This window comes from Lepisosteus platostomus, chromosome 2 (genome assembly GCF_059453375.1).
Source record: "Lepisosteus platostomus isolate fLepPlt1 chromosome 2, fLepPlt1.hap1, whole genome shotgun sequence".
Classification (NCBI taxonomy): Eukaryota; Metazoa; Chordata; class Actinopteri; order Semionotiformes; family Lepisosteidae; genus Lepisosteus; species Lepisosteus platostomus.
The window spans coordinates 61,429,676-61,449,935 of record NC_142612.1 but is presented as its reverse complement, the minus strand read 5'-3'; the positions used below and the strand labels follow the sequence as shown (position 1 = coordinate 61,449,935).

Below are 20,260 nucleotides of genomic sequence, written 5' to 3'. Positions count from 1 at the left end.
CTTCCAAAATGATTCAATTTCTGTGTGTGACTAAAACCAGACTGCAGAAACACTCCTCTCTCTTCCAAGTGGATCAGTCTCTTGTTTTAATAACACCAATCAGGCAACAATATATTGACAGCCTGTTCATCTACAGCTTCACTTCACAGTATTATGTGTTGTGAATGTTACTGAATGAAACATGTTTTATGGCAGATCTGGACTGCAATAGCCATCTGGATGCACATATTTGTCGCCTAATAACAATGACAAAGCCATGATTTAGTCCCATCTGTAAGCAGATTGCTGATTTACCTTCTGATACGTAAGCATTACAGCACATAAGTACAGTATGGAAAGTCCTGCCTAGCCTAATGCAAGTGCAAGAGAAGACACAATGCAACAATCAAAAGCACATAACTGAGCTCCAAGCACATCGCAAATACAACATGTGTGAAACTACTGAAGTGCTGTGCAAATTTCACAATTCCCAGAGTATGATTGATCCTGTTCACTGAATTAACAGTTTTAACATGTATCTTGCTAGTGATTTGCAAGGTTTTGTCGTTCTCCAGGATACAGTTTCTCTGGAGTTTCTCTGGACTTTCAGTAAGCCCCCTTCCAGATGAGAGCACGTCGTCCTCAGGCGGTGCTCCCCTTGGCTCTCTGCACCTGTTGGACCCAGTCCAGGTAATTGGAGACTTTGGTGTAGATGCCCAGCTTGTCTGTGCGTCCGCAGCCCTCCCCCCAGGACACCAGCCCCACCAGAAACCAGGTGCCCTTGTACCTGGTGACCATGGGCCCCCCGCTGTCCCCCTCACAGGCGTCCTTTATGACGCCCAGCTCCCCGGCGCACAGCATGTTCTCAGTGGGGGACTGGCTCATGACCTCGGCGCACTGGCTGAGGGGAGCCAGGGGGATGTTAATGAAGCGGAGGGCAGAGCTCGACTTGCTGGAGCCTTCCTTCTCCCGGCCCCAGCCGGACACCACCACGCGGGTGCCGTTGAGCAGCAAGACCCTCTCGGCCAGGCCCTTCGGGGGCAGGCAGGCGGGTAGAATGTACCGGGAGTAGGGCACGGGCCTGGACAGCCTCATGAGCGCGATGTCGTTGTCGGCGATGTTGCTGTCGTAGTGGGGGTGAGAGATGACCTCCGAGACAGGCACCGTGACCTCTGTGTCCTCCAGCTTGTAGCGCTCATACTCTCCTGCGGGGGGAGACCAAGCACTGCTTTTAACATCTTGTGCCACAGCCAGCTTTTAAATCTGTTCCTCTTTGGAAGGATTTTGCAGAATCCGAGCTAGGAGGGTTAAAAAAGAGGACAGGTTATTTAAAACCACCATTCAACTGAACAGGACTGGCAGATTATCTGGACCTAAGGACTTCATGCAACGTCTTGTAAGCAGAACTGTTGGGAAGACTGGGCAATCACTTGTAAGAGCCTGACATACCCAATCGGACATGATATCTGGATCCCTTCTCCAGGCAGTGGGCAGCAGTGAGGACCCAGGAGTTGTCAATCAGAACTCCCCCGCAGTGGAATTTGCCCTGTGCGTTTATCAGCAGCACCTAGAGGGAGGGATAAAGGGCACAGTACACTACACTCCTGCCTCTAGAGCATTCACTGTTGGGTATACACACTGAGAAGGCAACTCATCGGAGCAAAGGCACATTAGAACTGTGTAATGGCTGGATCAACCCAACAAGCACCCTGTATCAGATGCTCTCCTCTCGTTTGTAGTCTCCTTCTGCACTTATGTTAACCAAACCAAACGGCAGCATGAAAACTTATTTCACAGATAAATGATCAGATATCTTCACTCATGTGTTAACTCCTTTTGCAGAGCTCAAAGGATTCAATTTTTCATTCAAAATTATCATTTGGTATTTATTTTCTTTAAGTTGCTCCTATGACTTATGTGCTTCCCAGCTGTGTACTTAGCTACATCATTGTTGCAGTATGTGCTATTAAACTACACATCCAGTTTATACTAGTTGTTTCTTCTACAAATGGCAAGATGCTAGATCAATTCAATAAGGCATTTTGTGCAGTATAACATTTAGTAATTTATCAGTCTGTGTGCACCTTTCTACTGTGTTTGATCTCAAAGCAGAATTCATGACTCTTGTTCTCTGCAAACTTTACTATCATTCCTGCTTGAATTTTAAGAAAATGTAGTTAACTGTATAATACTGCCTGTTCAGCTGTGCACCTGGAAATACTGTACCTCTCAACCATCTGCCACATTGGTAGTTACCTGGTGCCGCCTGTTACAGAGTAGCAGATGACAGCAGTAGTTCTAGAAACTGACAGATCACACAGCTGTGAAAACACAGCAGACAAGGAAGATAGTGCTGGGAGGAACCTGCCTAAGAGGACTTGTATAATGGTGTGGGTTTACTGCATGTCCTGGGAAAGTGGAAAACAAAACATCCCTGAGGCTTTAAATTAATGTTAAGCTATAAATTTCTGTATCACCAGTTGGTTTCTGTTTCTTAAATACCTGGTCAGTGGTTAACTGTGACAGACAGAAGACACAGGTCTGTTTTTCTCACATGTTGAGACAGTTCAGTGACAGCTTGGCGTTATTAGTGGTTCAGTGTGTACTGTTCAATGGATGTGATTAACCCAGAGCACTATTCAGTGACTGAACTCCTCCCTAAAATGAGGAAAGCATCCAAAGAGATCAATGAAAAGACTAAAAATGTTTTAGGGGCTTTTTTCACTTTTCTGTTATGGAGTCATGCTCTGGAGTGAACAGTTGAAGTTGGATGGGAAATCCATTCTTTCAGTCTAACCAGCTGACATCTCATTTCTTTCCTTAGTTCGGCTGAATAGAGCTGTGCTGCACATAGAACAGTGCATGTTTAAATAAATACACGTGTGTAGAAACAGGTTAATTCTGGGCTGAACCACAGAAAGAAGAAACATGACGTTTTGATTGCTTAGGATTCTTCAGGTGTGAATCACTCTCCCACTGTCTGTTCTTCTTTCCAGTTTTCAGAATGAACCTGTATTTGTTTCTTTGCAGCCAGCACATGTGCAGGCCTGTCATCACCATCCAACATCACTGTGGTTAATTACTTAATTAGTGCAGGTCCTTACTGGTCTCGAGTTAATAATACAACATGTGGAGTCAGCCATGTACATATCATATTCGTGGATGTAGAAGTGTTCTTTCTCTGCATGCTCACATACAGATCTCAAGGTAAAGGTCTCAGAGATTTGTTACTAAACTACACTTCTGGTCAACTTCTGATTTCCAAGAGCTGGTACCTGCCAGGGGCTGTGGCCCTTCTTCCCCTTCTCCCCTCCCACTACATAGGGCTTGAGGCCTGTCAGAGGGTTGGTTATCTTCTTCTCTGGGGTTCTGTCCACCACGATCTTCCCACAGGCGAAGGGCACTGCAGGAGACAACACACACTGCAGAGACGCCGGGGACAAGCACACCGAGGAGAGCAAAGACTTATGGAAGGCAGTTAGGTCATAAAGTGGGGAAAATGCACATTAAACGAGTTAGTTTGGTGTGATTGTGTACACACTCATGTGGGTGTTCAGTAGTGTTGGGCTGTGCTATCAGCACTTTCCAAGCCGGGCACCAGGCTCACCAGGCTATGAGCTCTTGTCTAAGGACTGATCTGGCTGTCAGTGCTGCTTTCGGTTTGGAATGACAGGGTCCTCAGGCACAGGAAGGCGGAGGAGGAGGGAGCCCTACCTGAGGGCTGGCAGCTCCTGCCGTCATCGGCCAGGGTGTACCCCGGCAAACACCCGCACCTGCGGCTCGTCCCGTTCCCACTCTCCTGGCAGGAGTGATCACAGCCGCCGTTGTCCTCCGAGCAGTTAGTGGCAAACACCGCTGAACACAGCACGGGCATGGCTGTTACTTTCAACACTTTGTGACTGAACACAGCACAGGCATGACTGTTATTTACAACACTTCGTGACCAAACACAGCACTGGCATGGCCGAAATTTTAAATACTTTGTGACTGAACATAGCACCACAGGCATAAGCAATATTTTAAATGCTTTGTGATTGAACACAGGAGAGGCATGGCTGTTACATTTAGCACTTTGTGCCTGAAGACAATGGGGACTGTAAAAACTCCCCACGACGAAGGCCCTCTTCAATTTAATGCTTTCAAAAGCAAAAATCCATCATCCAGTTTTATCTGACAGTAGAAGCAATTAAAACAAGGATTTCATGGCGCCTTCATCAATTCAGATTTATCTGACTGAATAACATTCACTGTAAACCAACACATTTGATAAAAAACATCACAAAAGGGCCTGATCATACAAGAGGTTGAATTAGAGAGATCCTCAGCAATTACAATCTCTGGTTGATCTAACCCAGTAGAAGCAAGACTTCTCTGAAGCTCACTTAGAGAAGTTATACGAGGGAGGTACAGTGTATCAGCATGGGTCGGGTTTGCTACTAATTGACAACAACAACAGTGCACAATATGAAACTTCCCCTGCACTCTTCCCTTATAATTAATTTTCCGAAACAATACAAAAGCAAACAATTAAAGAATAAAAGATCAAGGCCACAATATTACTTTGGAAAATCTTCCTGGGTACCCCAGAGAAAACCTCTTGAAAAAGATTTTTGTTTTAATTCCCTCTAGGTTTTTTTAAAAGCTTTTCAGACAAATTAATCAAGTCCCTTTTGAAAATTATAAGAGCTTGGAAATGGACTGTCTACCACAGACATTGGACATGATCTTAACTGATCCATCCAAACCATACAGGGTTCATTAATGGACAGCTCTCCTCTGACAGCGGAGATTTATTATTATTCAGCATGTGAAAAAACTGAATCACCAGCAGGCATCACAATACTAATAGCCATGCTTGTGCAGTGATCAGTCACAAAGTGCTTCGGGTAGTAGCCATGTCTGTACTATATACTATAATAACCGAATCAACAGCAGGTGCCATGAATACTGTATATAACTGAATCAAAAGCAGATGTCATAAGTGCTATATACTATATATAACAATCAACAGCTGGTATCGTGAGTACTGTATATAACTCAGTCAACAGCAGGCATCATGAGTACTGCATAACAATCAAAAGCAGGTGGCATGATTATTGATATAACTGAATCAAGAGCAGGTGTCAAGTACTGCATATAACTGAATCAAAAGCAGATGCCATGAATCCTGTATACTGTATGACTCAATTATCAGCAGAATCCCTCCTCCTGAGTGTTTCTTCCCCCCAGTGTGGAACATTAAGGGTTATTAGGAAGGACTGCTCAATTAAAAATGTACTGGCGTAAATACGATGCATGGAAATGTAGACGTCAGATCAGCTACGTGCTGTAGAGCACTTTAAATTGCATGACAGACAGTGAAAAATAAAAAATGATGAAAGAAATTGCTCCACGCTTACGGAAGTCACAGTGTCTCCCTTCAAAGCCAGGATGGCAGAGGCAGGTGTAGGAGCCGACCTGGTCGATACAGGTGCCGTTGACACAGTTGTTGGGAACGCACTGGTCTCCGTCTGAAAGGGGATACAGAGCAGCGTTCAGCTGTCGACACACTTGCTCTGTGCTCACCGAACTGGGCACTGTTTGGATCACGGGACTGTTTGGACTAAAACGTGAGAAAGATTACAAACAAGAGGAAGCCATTCAGCTCACATTGCCCTTTGTGTAGCGACTAGTTAACCGATTCAAGGATCTCAGCCATCTGTCTATGGAAAGAATCAAATATCGACAACATAGCTGGGGATCTTGTCCCATACTTCCACAACTCTTTGGTGTAAGAAACGTGACTCCTGATTTTGGTTCTAAATGCACTTCCATGTAGTTTTCACCTGGTTTGTGTTTCACTGTTCACTCTGAAGCAATCCAGTGGATTGACTTTGTCAGGGCCTTTGAGGATTTTGAATACTTATATCAGGTCCCCTTCAAGACTGAAAATGTTTCTTCAGCCTGCCAGCGTAGGATATTCCTGTAAATCCCAGATTGTATCTGGTTGCACTCCTCTGGAGTGATTTCAGAGAAGCAATTTATTTGCTATAATATGGTGACAAAACATTACTGTATAAATCATTATACTGTGTATCACAATGTACTGTATGATGTGACATTTTAAAATATTAACAGATAATTAAGTACAAATACAAACAGAAGGCAAAACTTACCAGTATACTGCATCCAGAACTTGAGCTGTAAAAGAAGAGAGAACATGCCTAAGTTATGATGTCTGTACAAAATCATCAAGGAGGTCTTTTGGCAGAGCAGGTGTGTTAGCTCTGGCCTCATTAGACCTGAAATTATTTACCTGATTTTCCTGTGCCTTCATTCAGATTAATCTGATTCAAAGCAACATCATCAGCCCAAGGCCCCTTCCTAACCTCCCTAGGGTCTGTACAAGACACTCATTCACTATGATTGTTAGCTGGCTTATAAGCAACAGGGATGAAAATAAGCAACACTGCATTGTTATTTACTTTACCATGAAAATACTGTACACACAAGAACCTGTGGCTCACACTGATAGACATGGATCTAATGATCATATAGAGGTAGTGTATAGTACATAGCCCAAAGAAATGTTCAATCAGGAGAAGGGTCTTCATGTTGCTTCTGGACCTATAATGCCCAGCTCCGTGGCTAAGAGCTCAGAACGGTTGACAACAAACCACCAAACTAGCAAGGGAAAGAGACTCACAGTGGCTTCTTTTGTCTTGAAGATTTCCTTGGCTTCCTCATAGTCACACGTCTCCTCCATGCACTCCCGTTCCAGATTGCCAGGCTTGATCTCCTCCAGGAAGCTGTTGGCTCGTTTCTGACGCAGGATCAAGTGCGCCTGCTGGCTGCTGTAAAACACTGGGATAGAGGGAGCCGGTCATCAGGCCATCAGGCTGAAGAGATGCATCGTGTGCTGACCCGAGACCCAGCTTGACTAACCTGCTGACCCCGTCCAGAGACACCCTGAACCCAATGAACATCGAAAACTAGGAATCCTGTTTTTTAAAAACAATTGGGGTCGCTAGTTAGGGGTCTCCTGATTGCCTCATCCAGGAAAGGTTGACAAGACCACCTTGTAGTCTGTTTTCATCAGATAATCGAGGCTGGGCCTGATCAGTGCTGGAACAGGAAACATCCAAGGCACACCAGATTGCTGCTGTAAGTGGCTTGGTGGACCAGTAGGTGGTGCTCTTCACTCTGGGCAAGAATTTGTAAAACTCAGGATGGCAACCAGGGACACTGGCTTAAGAACTGTGCCTCAGATGGGGCCCTGACTATTTTTCATTAAGGATTCCATGGCACAGAGTGTTACTTGTGGTGTCCTGTATCAAGTCCACTTATCTGATTAAGACCATTATGCATGTGAATGCTGAACCATCTTCTGGGTTTTACACCTCCACTTATTCAGTTGTGTGGGATATAAGGAATTAGAACTCAGAAGATGGATGTTTGATACTATACATCAATGTCTGAGTTAAGATGTGCTGCACCTAGCAGAAATACTCATTCCCTTCCACCGATGCCCCATGTAGAGAATATTTTGTGAACAATATCTGAATGCTCAAACTGAACACTTTTATAGGTGAAAAAAGTTAAATTGCAAAAAAAAAAAATCCAATATGCTTGAGTCAATACCAGGGTGGAAACCCTTTGGCAGCAATTGTGGCTTTGAGCTTTTCTGGATAAGTACAAGTTGGAAAATTAGCATATAATTTACACTCAACGGCCAAAGGTTGAATACTTTTGGAAGGCACTGTAAGGCAGCAACCACTTAATAAGCAAGATATGGAGAATATAAACGGAACCCTGTTTGCGTAACGTACCTGTAGCAGAATATATTTTTGAACAAACATTTCAAGAGGTTAAGCTGAATAAGCCTCAGTACATCCAGTGGAAACACCACTGGTCTCAACACAAGAGAGACGTCATTGATTAATTAGCCTGCAGTCGGTAATGAAATCTCACCCTCCGGCTAACCATGCCAGCCTACCTGAGCTGCTGACACTTCTGGCAAAGCATGTCACCAGGAAGAAAAGACCGAAGAATGAGGGCTGCATGACTCCTTCAGACCAAGTGAGTAGGCTGTACAAAAATAAATCACAGGTACAGTATGATGTGACTTTACCAGATATCAGTCAAATGAACAGATTTTTAAGTTCAATTCAAGTGTTTTTATCCCGTGGGGGAAATTCATTGTATAGCAGCTAGTTAATTTTCTGTACAGTTTACCTTTTAAATTCAGGGCACATCTCAGATTTTCTGAGAAGGGCTTTTCCTGTACTTGTAACGCAAATAAATTCTTAAAATAGTGCTCATAAAACCTCCAGAATATCGCAGAATTAACATGTCAGTGGGTCCTCTCAAAGCACCTGAATATAATGACCTATTATAAAATTCAAACAGTTAAAACTTGTTTTTGATAGACCAATATATTCCGTTTTCATATTTTTTGTTTAGAAGTACCACTTGTTTTTGCTAGATTAAAAGATTTCTGATTGTTCTGGGTGGAGAAGCATATAGTCTAGACTTTTCAAGAAAAAGGATTGCAGTTTATTCCTATAGGTTTCAGACCTTTGCTTTATAGAGATTAGAACAGTTCTCCCTCTGACCTGCCCGAAAAACAAAACAACAGAATCAAACTTCCCAATGGTGGCATTTAAAAAATCATAGCATACAATCTCAAACAGCACCACACAAACAGTACTAAGTACAGACCACGGGTTTGAGCAACAAAGCTCATATAAAATAAAAAAAGATGAAAATCATGATAAAGATACTTACACCTGAGGAGATAATAGCACGTCTGGAATGGGGACTGCTATGTTTAATCTTTGTTAATAACTAACTTAATATTTACTCAGCGTCTCATTGCAGAAGGCCATTGCTTTCTCAACTAGAAAACATGGAAACCTCTGTCCCACCCCCAACCCCCCATGCCCAAATTACCACCACACAACTGCCATTCTTTCACAGTTTTTAGGACAAAACACACCTAAAACATCTAGCATCTACTGATTTTTTTAGATCACTGACTTCAAATCAGCGATGCTAGGGCACCATCTATTTAAACTTACTTGCAGCGCCAGGAAGCAGATGCTTTCAAATGATGAAACCTGCCGTGGTAAAATTCTGACTTGAAAACCTTTTCTCATAACTTTAAATGCTTGTTTGGATTGATCGGAAGTTACACAGCTCCACGGTTGACTCGCAGGGTCAGCTGCCAGGGGGGTGCCACTATGGTTTAGGACTGAAAAGCAAATGACAGCAATAACCTCTTGCATTTATCCAGAGGTTGACCCAGCAAATCAAGCATTTCGGTGCCACACCCACCTGTATGATGTACGGTAGCCAATCTGCATCAGCAGCCCCTGTACACGGCGAAGTGAAGACTTGCTTTAATTCATTTAATGGGCCAACTTTAGAAAGGCCAGATGGTACGAGCACAGAGTTGAATTTAGCCAGGACGCTGGGGTTAAGACCCCTACTCTTATGAACAGTGCAATGTTTTTTTTTAATGACCATGTAGCCAGGGCTCTGGTTTTGATGGATGACTACTCCTACAGCGCAGTGTCCCCCATCCCTATCCTTGGGTATCCATCTTGAAGTACTGATCCAGAGGATTCAGAGCCACCTAGTAGTCCATCAACACCATGCATACAGCAGTGCCTCAGTCCTGCCTGGTCCAGCCTTGCTTAGCTTCCGAGATCAGACTTGAAACAAGAAGAGCTGAGGAAGTGGTGTGGATCAGCTCTACTAGTCAGTCGGCGATTCAGTGACGTACTGATGTACTGTGGAACACGCTATGTCAGGGGCTTCTCCTCAAGAGATGGGAGGGGGAAAAAAAAAAAACAGACCAGACAAGTTCTCGTAAATGAAAACAGATATTTTAATGGAAGATTGGTGCTTTCTGTACAAGAACAATGTATTTACATCCCTCCTGTGGGATTATGTACACAGATGTATCAAGAGACAACAGACCTTGAACAGGTATAAATTAAAACAATAAATACTCAAAACAGGAGTTGCGAATGAGATGACCCCAGTCTGGGCTGGGGCACAGGCCTCCTGCAGTGATATGTGATATGAGTGACTCCTCTGAGCACTGTGCCCCATGGAATGCAGACCTCTTTGTGGCACCCATAGTGTCAGACCATGAGGAAAACCAACAATCAGCCAAACCGCGAGGAACTTTTAAATAAACTCCACAAGGGTGTGTTATGAAGTGGGTGGTGGGGAGGGCCAGGATTGTCACCATTCTCACCTTTTACACTCGACAGACTTTCGTTGAAATGGAATAGAAAAGGCAACCGCTGTGGTCAACCTCTAAATCACAGAAAACATTCCTCTGCCACTGTCCCCTACAGCTTTGATGGGAGGACAGGTGTGTTCATGAGGGGAAAAGGACCTTCCCAGGACACTGGAGATTTTCAATTTCTGCTAAGACGTGCAATGAGCCCAGTACCATACATTTGACTTCACACATCCTGAGAAAGTGTGGAAACTAACAGCTGGCCTGCAGGCATCGCCTTCCTCCCCTAACGTGAATACCAGATTGTTATGCATTCTGGAGAAAGACAGGTCACACCAGTAAAGGCCTAGACCCCAAATAAAACAAAGCATCACTGCATCAAACATGGTATTTTCCAGCTGTCCTCCATTCGCTGCTTTGACTTTTCACTCTCCCTCCCCAACCTCCATGTCTCCCCTTTACAGAACCACCATCACACTGGAGCACTGCTCCTTTGAAACAGTGACAGGAGCATTTTCATGTTTTTTTTCCAGCTGGAAAAATCCAGCTCTTTTAAAATGACAGAATCACCAACACAAACCCTTCAAGACATCCAAGATCAAGATAGATGGAAGTGGGGCGAGTGTAATCGAACATTAGATTGCACATCCATTGTGTAGCTGACTAACGGATACATGGCAACACAGAGTACATCTCACAAAGCTGTTGGGTGTAAATGTGCAGCACTCTCATTTCTAAACTTCCATGAAATTGTATTAAAACATGCATCTCCCCCTAAAACCTTGCATATTTAAAATCCCAAACGTCAGTCTTTTTCTTAATGAATGCATACATGGAAATGTCCTTTTCATCAGGGTTCTCCAATACACAGCGGTCGCTTGTGTCCATCTTGACTGGCTTGACGCCCACACACGGGACTGCAGCAGGGCAGAGCAATCACAGGGCGGCAGCCTCCTGCCAGTATCGACACACAGGCCGGTCGAAAGTGCCAAAAAAAACACAGGACAGGGAAAGAGTGGGTGTGCTGGGAGCTCTGGGAAAATGTGCTTCCACATTCTCAATCCTACCCTTACTGCAAAGGTTATCTGGAAATGTTTAAAAATGTAACATTTCCGGTTTCCCATGACCAGCCCTGACAATATTTGGCCGGGGACTCTGGGGACATTCTACTGGCACCAAGCAGCAGAACCAATGCATCTTGAAACCCAAGAGCAGGGATTTCAGATAGAAGAAGAACTGGATGCCATCGTTTACATGCACTTATTAAAGCTGACATATCAATCTATGATGGGAATATGCCAGGTTGGGTAATTTCGAATCTCTTCGTCTAGATTAGCAACAGCGAGCTCTGCGAGCACTCAGGGGGTCGCCAAATATGAACCCACTAATGCATTTTAATCTGACAGGTTTCACTTTTAAAGGACGCGACGTTCGTCAACAATGCTTTGTTGTGTATCTGATCACCGACATTGCGGAATGCATTTTCCTAACGAATTTGTCATCTAGATCTTATCCATTATATGCAAGCAACTGTTTCTAAAACTACAGCTTGTTTGATCTATGTGGAGATACGGGAAAATGAAGCTGTGTGCAGCAAAAAAACGAATCCACCGCATTATTCTACACCAGAAGAAACACTGTTGCCTGTTCCTCGCTGTACTGCCACTTGAGCAGAACGCATCACTGACTTTATGACTCTGCAGCATGAAGTTTATCACCAATGTATTTCTGATATAAATAAACAGCTCACACAGTGTTCACTCCTGCAATCTGATGAACCCAGGAAGGCAATCAGCGTGGGAACTAACAACAAAACAGTGACTAGTCCAGGAATATGGGCGACTGGAGACTCAGCTTAGACAGACTGAGGAGGAGGCAGATCAATGCCCTTCCCTTGACCCGTTACTGACAGGCAGCAGCGCACGAGAATTCCCTCTTCTCAGAAGTTGCTCTCTTACTAGAATGACAGCTGACCCAACGCTATCAAAAGTGGCTAAAAAAGAAAGCAAAAGTAATATGTTCAATTTGATAGATAAGATCCCATTAAATAGCGAGCTCTTCAATTAAACAAGAAGGGGAAGTACAATCGTTTCTGACATGTTGTGCAGAATATCATGTCCTGCAAGGACACACTTGAGTATTGAGCATCATGTCTGTGTGGCCTAGGTAACACAACGATATTTGTCGGCTGCATTCTGTTAACTGTTTAAGAGCCCTGATGGCATGTCACTACATCTCTCATTGACAAAACAGGAACAGGACAGTTTTGGGTTAATTAAAATAAGATGTTTCTGAGCAGAACACACCCTAGGTCAGCCGCTGCAGATGCTACCTGGCTGGGCTCACTCTGCTTTCTTCCCTGTCAGTCACCTTTCTGACTTGGAGGGGTTCAGTTGTAACCCCACAGCTGCCAGCTTTGCACCACTGGCACCTCAGGCAAGCACAGACACCCTATGTCTGAACCTGAGTTTCCTCTCTTACTAAACAGGATAACCACTGCCAACAACACCTCAGCAGCAGGGTAAAACTAACCTGTCTCACGATGGTCCACACAAAGCTCAAGTTCCCAGTTAGTGGGTGAACAATCCAAAGCTAGGTGGATTCTGCTTCACAATGAAATGTAGAGCTGTCAATGAAGGATCAAAAAGGTGTCACAGCTCCTCCAGTTACAAGATAACAGCTCCTACTTAAAAACCCCCAAAAGTCTGAAGAATTGTGAGGCCCCACTTTCAAAGGCCTTTAGATTTCTGAAAATCAGTGTAAGTACATCACAGCATGAACGGCTCATTGCGTTAAAAAAGCCAGTTTCGAGGTTCTTTGATCATTTCAAGACAACACAAAGACATGTTGCGCAAAGACGTCAGAAGGAAGCATTCGGAGAGCTTCATTAACCAACAGCACGCAGAGTCAAGACACTGCTCATGTGTCAACTGAGAAGGATTATCATGACATTATCTGTGAAATTCATTTTGCATCAGACAGGACAAACTGAGCAGTCTAAACAAGGCTGTAGGCTTCTTTCTGATCAAAATGAGGTAAAATATTAGCAATAGCTTTTTTTAAGTAGAATTATACAGACTACATTATACAGACTTCGCAGCCTTATCAAGTTAGGGCTTACAGTACATAACTGTAATGCGATATAGAATGGTGGTTCTAACATCAGGGGAATTGTGCTTGGCAAATTCTTGACACTTGGTAAACACCCTCTACAAATCTGTACTTATCTACAACATTGACAGAAAACAGTACTGGGAACAGCAGCATGAACTTGTTTGCATTGAAACCCTGGACCATTACAAAACTGAGAAATGTAGAAAAACACAAGGCAGCAGGAAGGGATTTAGAAAACGATGGGTATATCCAGCGCAAGGGCATGGCGCAGCAAGTCCGAAAGACGTGGGTAGCAGCCAGTGACTCATAGCAGTGGGTACACTGTGTACTCACCAGCAACTGATTAAAAGCACACACAGGGAGCAGGACAGCTGAAAGAGCTACTAATCTCTCCTCTTCATACCTAGAAAAGGGGGCTTTAGAATACAGCAGAGAAAACACAGCCCTGCTGACTACCATAACCTGTCCATGAGGATGCCAGTGTATTAGTACCTATCAAACAGCAAATAGCCCTGTGTAGACACCAGGAAAACAGCTGTGCTTTGTTAACACAATAGACAGAGAAACATGACTGGCATAACTGTCCTAGCAAAAGAAAGGACAAAACAATATCAGGCTACCAGTAAAGCTTTACGCAAGAGCTCTACAAGGGACAGTCAAAACTGTTGGGCAGACAAAAAATCCTTGACTGTGGCTTGCTTGCTCAAATACTGAAAAATACCAGGATTGTTTTTTATATGATGTCTAATGCATTTTAGACATTTAGAGAGTTCTTGTTACAGTGAAAAACTACTGTAGGTTTTTGCTTTTTTCACTTAGTTTCCGTTTTTGTAAATTAAAAAATACTGTTTTTCCAAGAAAAAGCCTACCCCCTTCCAAAAAAATACTATCCATGCACATGAACTGTTTTCCATTTCCGTTCTAAATTACACACATTCCTGGAGCACTAGTCCATTCCAGGTAGATATGACACTTCCCTAGTAATAGTTTTAACCTTTGGCACAATTGGGAAAATTAATGTAAAAACAAATTCAGCACTGCTATTTGCTAATTTACCACAGCTACAGTGCCCAGTTCATGAACCCCCTAGGTTGGTCTGACCCGTAATAAATTTTAGACCAAAAACAATTAAAGTCTTCATAGAAATAGTAAAAGAAACATATCAAACAAAGATATGATACTTTTGAATTATTTAACAAAATAATAAAATAGTAAATAGCCTCTTTTGAATAAGTACATGAACCCTTAAAGAAAAAAACTTAAAATAAATTCCTTACACTTATACAACACTTTTCTGGACGCTCCTCTCAAAGCGCTTTACAGGTAGTGGGGACTCCCCTCCACCACCCACCTGGATGATGCAATTTAGATTCAGTAGCTGCTGGCACTTCCCTTAGCAACAAAGACTAAAACTGAACACACAGATCAGAACACATTAGAATAGCTGAAGACATGATTTTACATTTTGGATCGGCCAAAGTCAAAGTCTGGAACTAATCCTCACTGAAATGTTGAGGCAGGACCTGAAGTGAGCTGTTCATGCAAGAAAGCTCTCAAATGTCACCGACATGATGCGGTTTTAAAAATAAGAAAGGGTCTAAAAGCTGATGCCAGAGACTGATCAACTATGTTTCCTATAAGTGTTAAAGTAATTTCTGCTCAAGGAGGTGCTACAAGTTACTGAATCTAAGGGTTCACACACTTGTTCACACAAGGATATCTGCTTTTGGATCATTATGTTAAATAATCTAAATACATTTAACGTCTTTGTGTTGTGTTTAATCAGATTATTAAAAATTTCATGAAGCTGCTTTAGGTCAAATATTTGAGAATACAAATGAACCCAGTGGATTAATATTTTCTAGGCTCTGTATATACAGTTCACTCACTGGGATCATGAAAAAATGAGCAGCTGAGAAATGATGTGAACATTTTCAGGTGATGTCAAAACAAAAGCATAGAAAAGACATATGTTGAAACATTAGACTGGTCAGGAACTCCTACTGCCAAAGAGTTTGACTTGATCCATTTCAAGTTAATCATGGAATTTCTGGTGACAGAAAAAAAAACTGAACTGGACAGAATTCAGAATACTTGCTGCTTATTGTACAAATAAGGCATGGCTGTGTTCTGATTGGCTGTGCTGGTGTCCAGGATTTTTGCATGTAGGTATGACATCATAGCAAGTGTTTGGTCTGTCACACAGGAGTAACAGACTGGCAAAGTGCTGTTTGTGAACATTCACTGTTTTCTCACGTGGCTTTCAGAAGCAGCTCTTAGTTTTAAGCCAGACTGACTGCCACAAGGCAACAACTGCAAAACACAGGTTAGTTTAAACTGTATAAACCCAAAGAGGGGATGAGTGCTGTTTTTTCAATAATCCAACGAAATTAATTCGTCCTCCACTCCATTAACAATATCTTGATTTCTAATTCAAGTTTTTTATACCACATACAAGCAGGAATGGCAGATAAAGGAATTTTCACAAAGTGAAAACTTGGTTTCTTTGAGACATTTTTCCTGATAACTCTTTACAGAAGTAAAGGCAGCTTTCGATTTTAAACAGCTGGTTTGTTAGACATACTAAATCCTTAAACTTAAGAAAAGGAGTTCACTCATGTAGGCCCTTTTCATGTTTTTTTTTTCCGGTATTAATAAGAACAAAGGCTGCTTTCCTTTCTAGTTCAAGGCCTTAGTGATGTTTTGGACAACAATCTTGCACCAAGGCAACACTATGAATGCAAGACCAAAGCATGAATCAGCTTCTGCTTGGAGCTGTGCCAGGATTGGTCGATGGCACTAGAAGGTGCAGTGTGATTGGCCGATTAATCAGACCACTTAAGGCACAACGAGCTTCTGGTTGGTCCACTGATCGAAGGTGTGGCTTAAAGGAATAGAGCACTGTTTGAAAAGCCCTCATGGGAGAGGAGGTGCAGTGGTCCCTGTCAGAAAAGTCTCAAAGCACTAGGTGGGTGTGGGGTGGGAGGCATTGGGGCAGCACAGAGCTAGTTTGGAACTAGTTTGAGATGGACAGACATGAGCTTAGCAGCTGGTCACTGGAGACACTCAACCAAGAGCTCCGTGATGATGCACAGCCTGGTCACCTCCGGGGTCTGGAGTCACAAGCACAGGCTGTGAAGAGAGAGACTACACCTCGCTGGCAGGGGTGGTCCGGCTCAGTTCCCTGATCCCGTGCAAAATCCTCTTCATGTGACCCACTTTCGTCACCCCAAGATCCTGGGAAAATGAAAAACAGTCATCTACCAAAAAAGTAAAAATTATTTTTATAGACATCTAGTTAAAAGTACACCGACGATATAAAGTAGCAAACAATCCCATGTTTTAAAACAGCTCATCACTAGAATCTGAAGGTTCAGAAAAGCATCGTCCAGATGACATGGACAATAGACATTAAATAGAAAGGTAGGTACTCAGATACAACGTGCAAGCTCTTATTGTCTCTCGCAGGTGATCCAGAAACAAGCATTCCACAGCAACGTGAATTTGTAATCTCATTTCAACATATCAACAAACACTGTGAAGGTTTTTCAGCAAGGATTTAAAAAAAATCATAGCAGACAGCCTATGGCTCCATTGAAACCTGCCCTGAGGGGAAAGACCAAGGGGCACATTGCACAAATCAGCCCAGGGCTTTGGAGTCTTAAGAAGCAAACAGTCCATTAGTGAAGGGAAAGTCGATGACTAGATGTGAAGAAATGAATGAATTTAGGAAGCAGGTTTGTCAACATTAGCCTCCAACTTTACAATCTATCCAATGTATTCAAGAGAACCACCTGATTACTCAGCTCACTAATTAGAATATAAACTGTGTTACTTAGCAGACTAAAGTCACTCACTCACAGTGTGTCAGTGCTTATTTGGCCCAATCTTCTTCCTACCCAGAATTTAACTTTTAAAAACATTACTGTTTGCATTTCTGGTTTTCCATCCCACTCACTCACATTTAGCCAGATCTCGCCTCCTCTGCCTCATTTATCCCACAGACAATACTCCTCCAAATATAAGGGACCCATTCCTAAGACCTGCCTTCTGCTGCAACTTGGAACAATATACTGATCCTTTCATCCCTCAAAACTAAACTTTTCCTGCCCTCCTGCTGCATCTTCATCTTAGACTTAAGTCTAAGTCTTAAGACTTAAACATTAGTTCTGATGTCCAGTTGCGCACTGTGCCCCTCCTCCTACAACTGCAAGTCCCTCAGCTCTGAACTCAGGATCACATGACGCTATAGCCAGATCGCAAGTCCCCTGCAGGAGTCTGATGTGACAAACCCGATCACACACCTCCTGTGAGACGTGTGAGGAGGGATCAGAGAGGAGCATGCACGAGGTGGGGGGGGGAAGGCGATACCTTGAGGTCACGCCTCTCCAGGTGCAGGAGCTCAGTGCCCCGGACATCGTGCCCAATGAAGATTTCCTTGTATTCGCAGAGGCTGAGCAGTTCCAGCCAGGCCGCCACCTCCTCCGTCCCCCACTGATGCACTGTCAGAGAGGAAGCCCCTTCAGTACCCGCTCACCAGAGAAAGAGAGTGTCCACAGCCCCACCACATTCCTCACACAGAGCGCACAGCGCAATGGGCCACAAGTCAGGAGTGGAAGATCCCCACTGATCCACTGCAGTAGGCTGCTGCCTTTGATGCAGTGTGGGATTTACTGCATAGCATCCTCTATGTACTCTTTACAAGACAGAGGATAGCCAAACAGCCAACCAGTAAATATGAACTCTGTTCTTTCATGCCCATTGAGCTTTATAAAAGAGCCTGTCACACCGATGGCCGATCAAGCCTATGTTATACTACTGTCATTTAAGGAGCAAAACAAGCATTGTATCTATGCCAATCTACTTAGAACATGAGAGAGGGCCATTCGGCACACCAAGCTTGTTTGATAAGTTAGTAGTTTATTGATCCTAGGATCTCCTCCAGTCATATCCTTCAAGACACCAGGGAATTGTCTTTTAACAGCATGGCTGGGGGGGTTAAATTTTTGAATGCCTCTGAACACTTGAATCATAATCTTTTCTGTTGTGGCAGAGTACAACAGATAATTTTTTTTTTTAGAACAGACTTCTAAAAAGAGTTTTTAACTTGCCATTCTGAGATAACTAATAATCAGAAATGACAGTCTGAGAGAAGCCTGGACTTCAGTAACAGAGTGTAAACATAATATATAGCACAGGTACACAAAAAAACTGCTTTGTATTGACTTGTAGAGAGTTGAGAGAGAGACTTTGAATGTGGGGGGCTTGTAGAACAATCTGTATTCACCAACCCTCAGAGCACATCATCCCAGATGAAAAAAAACAGAGTAGACTTCTCTGTGTGAGTAAGACTGACATCTTAATCATAACTCGCGTTGGAGTGGTGCAACAAACCCACAGAAGTCTTTTAGCATTAAAGAAAGGAAGGTTTACTTAGAATATGGGCTCTAGGTCCAGAAAATTACATGCAGATTACAGTACCATTCCTCTCAGTAGCACATTTCAATAGCAAACTGCATTTCCCTAAAAGCAGCACCACACTGTGGTAAAAATGAATAGGGAGATGTTAGAAATCTACAGAGCCCATTAGACATGTTTTTAATTTCCATTGTCATGGAAGTTTAATATATTTTGTACATAAATTAATTTAGCAGTCAGTCCATCATACAGAGAAATTTAGGAAGAGAGATATATATAACAACCAAATCGCATAAGACCCCATTTCCCCCTGATTATCATCTTGATCCCTCAGGCTGCAAAGCACATTTTCTGACATTGAAGCAGTTACGTGTACAGATCTTCTTCATAATCACATACTCGGAGACCAAAGAAAAAATTAAAAAGGAAATGGTATATGTGGTGTCTTTGCATTGTTTTAACCAGCACAGAATGTCACCGATCCCACCGAGTATACTGGCCAAAGTAATGAACACTTCCTCCTGTCTGTGTTGGTGCCACAGATCCACAGAGACATTTCTTCGCATGGGGGGTGTGTTAGTAGGTCTGCATGTGTGAACTCGAGAGCATGCCGTGCAAGATTTTCTACTGCAATCAGCTTTGAGAGAGATCTTTTCCCTCTTAAAGCTCAGGGCTTATGCAAGCTCCTAATACACAAGATTGGGGAGCATAAGCTTCCCTCACCTGCCTACAAGATCACCGCAGATCAGATTATAAGCATGCTCCCGTGCTTCCCAGTCCAGAGCGCAAGACCTGTGAAATGTCAGAGGTGACCATGACGTAGTAACAGAAACCAGCTCATTGTCTGATCTTCTGGCTCAGCTCATATGGGAACTTACCTTTTGTGAGCAGGGAATAATGAATTCCCAATCACACACTTTACAGCCCACGATCTGGTTTGTGCATGGGAACTCCATGACACATGACTGTTGATACTACCCTGCCTGTGGAACAAGACCCAGGTTTTTAAGACCCCTCTTACAGCTAATGGCAGTCTTATTGGCATTTCATACCTGGTAGCCCCAAGCTGGCACTGGCCTCCTTATTCTTGTTATTCTTGTCCTTCTTAAACTTGGGCACCAGGCGAAACTTTGCGCTGCGACTCCGTTTGGCAAACTCCATGTGAGCCTGGAGGGGGAGAGGGAGGGAAATCGGTCAGACTCAAGGGGCAGGAAATGCTCTTTGCTTCCCCTGGATCAAAATGAAGAGCACTTTCAATTCATTGATTATATGACTGCAGAACATTCTGAAAGCAACTCGGTCTTCTTCATAAAACCCCCACATAAAACAGTCTGACAGTTTGTCAGTAGGTTCAGACAAGATGACAGGTTGTACATTCCCCACAATGGGGGGCGGTGTATGGCTCTGTGGCTAAGGATCTGGAAGGTTGCCGGTTTGTATCCCGAAGCCAGCAGAGGAATCCTACTCCATTGGGCCCCAGAGCAAGGCCCTTAACCCCAACTGCTCCAGTGGTGC

At 43.3% G+C, this 20,260-nt stretch overlaps 2 protein-coding genes across 9 annotated transcripts in view; both read right to left on the bottom strand.

Annotated features, from left to right (window-relative positions):
- LOC148676690 (vitamin K-dependent protein C-like) overlaps positions 1 to 9,174 on the bottom strand; it is a 9,233-nt gene extending 59 nt beyond the window's left edge. Inside the window, exons 1-9 of one of the 2 annotated variants that reach the window (XM_088611337.1) lie at positions 9,039 to 9,174; positions 7,955 to 8,046; positions 6,665 to 6,822; positions 6,135 to 6,159; positions 5,379 to 5,489; positions 3,694 to 3,834; positions 3,255 to 3,382; positions 1,429 to 1,546; positions 1 to 1,184 (exon numbers count right to left, since the gene is read on the bottom strand). The exon at positions 1 to 1,184 is cut by the window's left edge and continues 59 nt beyond it. In XM_088611337.1, the coding sequence (XP_088467463.1) occupies positions 622 to 1,184; positions 1,429 to 1,546; positions 3,255 to 3,382; positions 3,694 to 3,834; positions 5,379 to 5,489; positions 6,135 to 6,159; positions 6,665 to 6,822; positions 7,955 to 8,021 (1,311 nt within the window). In that variant the 5' untranslated portion in view covers positions 8,022 to 8,046; positions 9,039 to 9,174 and the 3' untranslated portion in view covers positions 1 to 621. Of the gene's footprint in view, positions 1,185 to 1,428; positions 1,547 to 3,254; positions 3,383 to 3,693; positions 3,835 to 5,378; positions 5,490 to 6,134; positions 6,160 to 6,664; positions 6,823 to 7,954; positions 8,047 to 8,745; positions 8,793 to 9,038 lie in introns of those variants that run through there. The other variant, XM_088611335.1, reaches the window with a different exon arrangement.
- Positions 9,175 to 9,832: 658 nt separating this feature from the next.
- Positions 9,833 to 20,260, bottom strand: part of dgkd (diacylglycerol kinase delta) — a 50,636-nt gene continuing 40,208 nt past the window's right edge. For 5 of the 7 annotated variants that reach the window (XM_088611295.1, XM_088611323.1, XM_088611272.1 and 2 more), the window contains 3 exons: positions 19,798 to 19,912; positions 17,699 to 17,829; positions 9,833 to 16,564 (listed from right to left, as the gene is read on the bottom strand). In XM_088611295.1, coding sequence (XP_088467421.1) covers positions 16,475 to 16,564; positions 17,699 to 17,829; positions 19,798 to 19,912 — 336 coding nt within the window. In that variant the 3' untranslated portion in view covers positions 9,833 to 16,474. The remainder of the gene's footprint in view (positions 16,565 to 17,698; positions 17,830 to 19,797; positions 19,913 to 20,260) is intronic. The other 2 variants (XR_015928083.1, XM_088611305.1) reach the window with 2 other exon arrangements.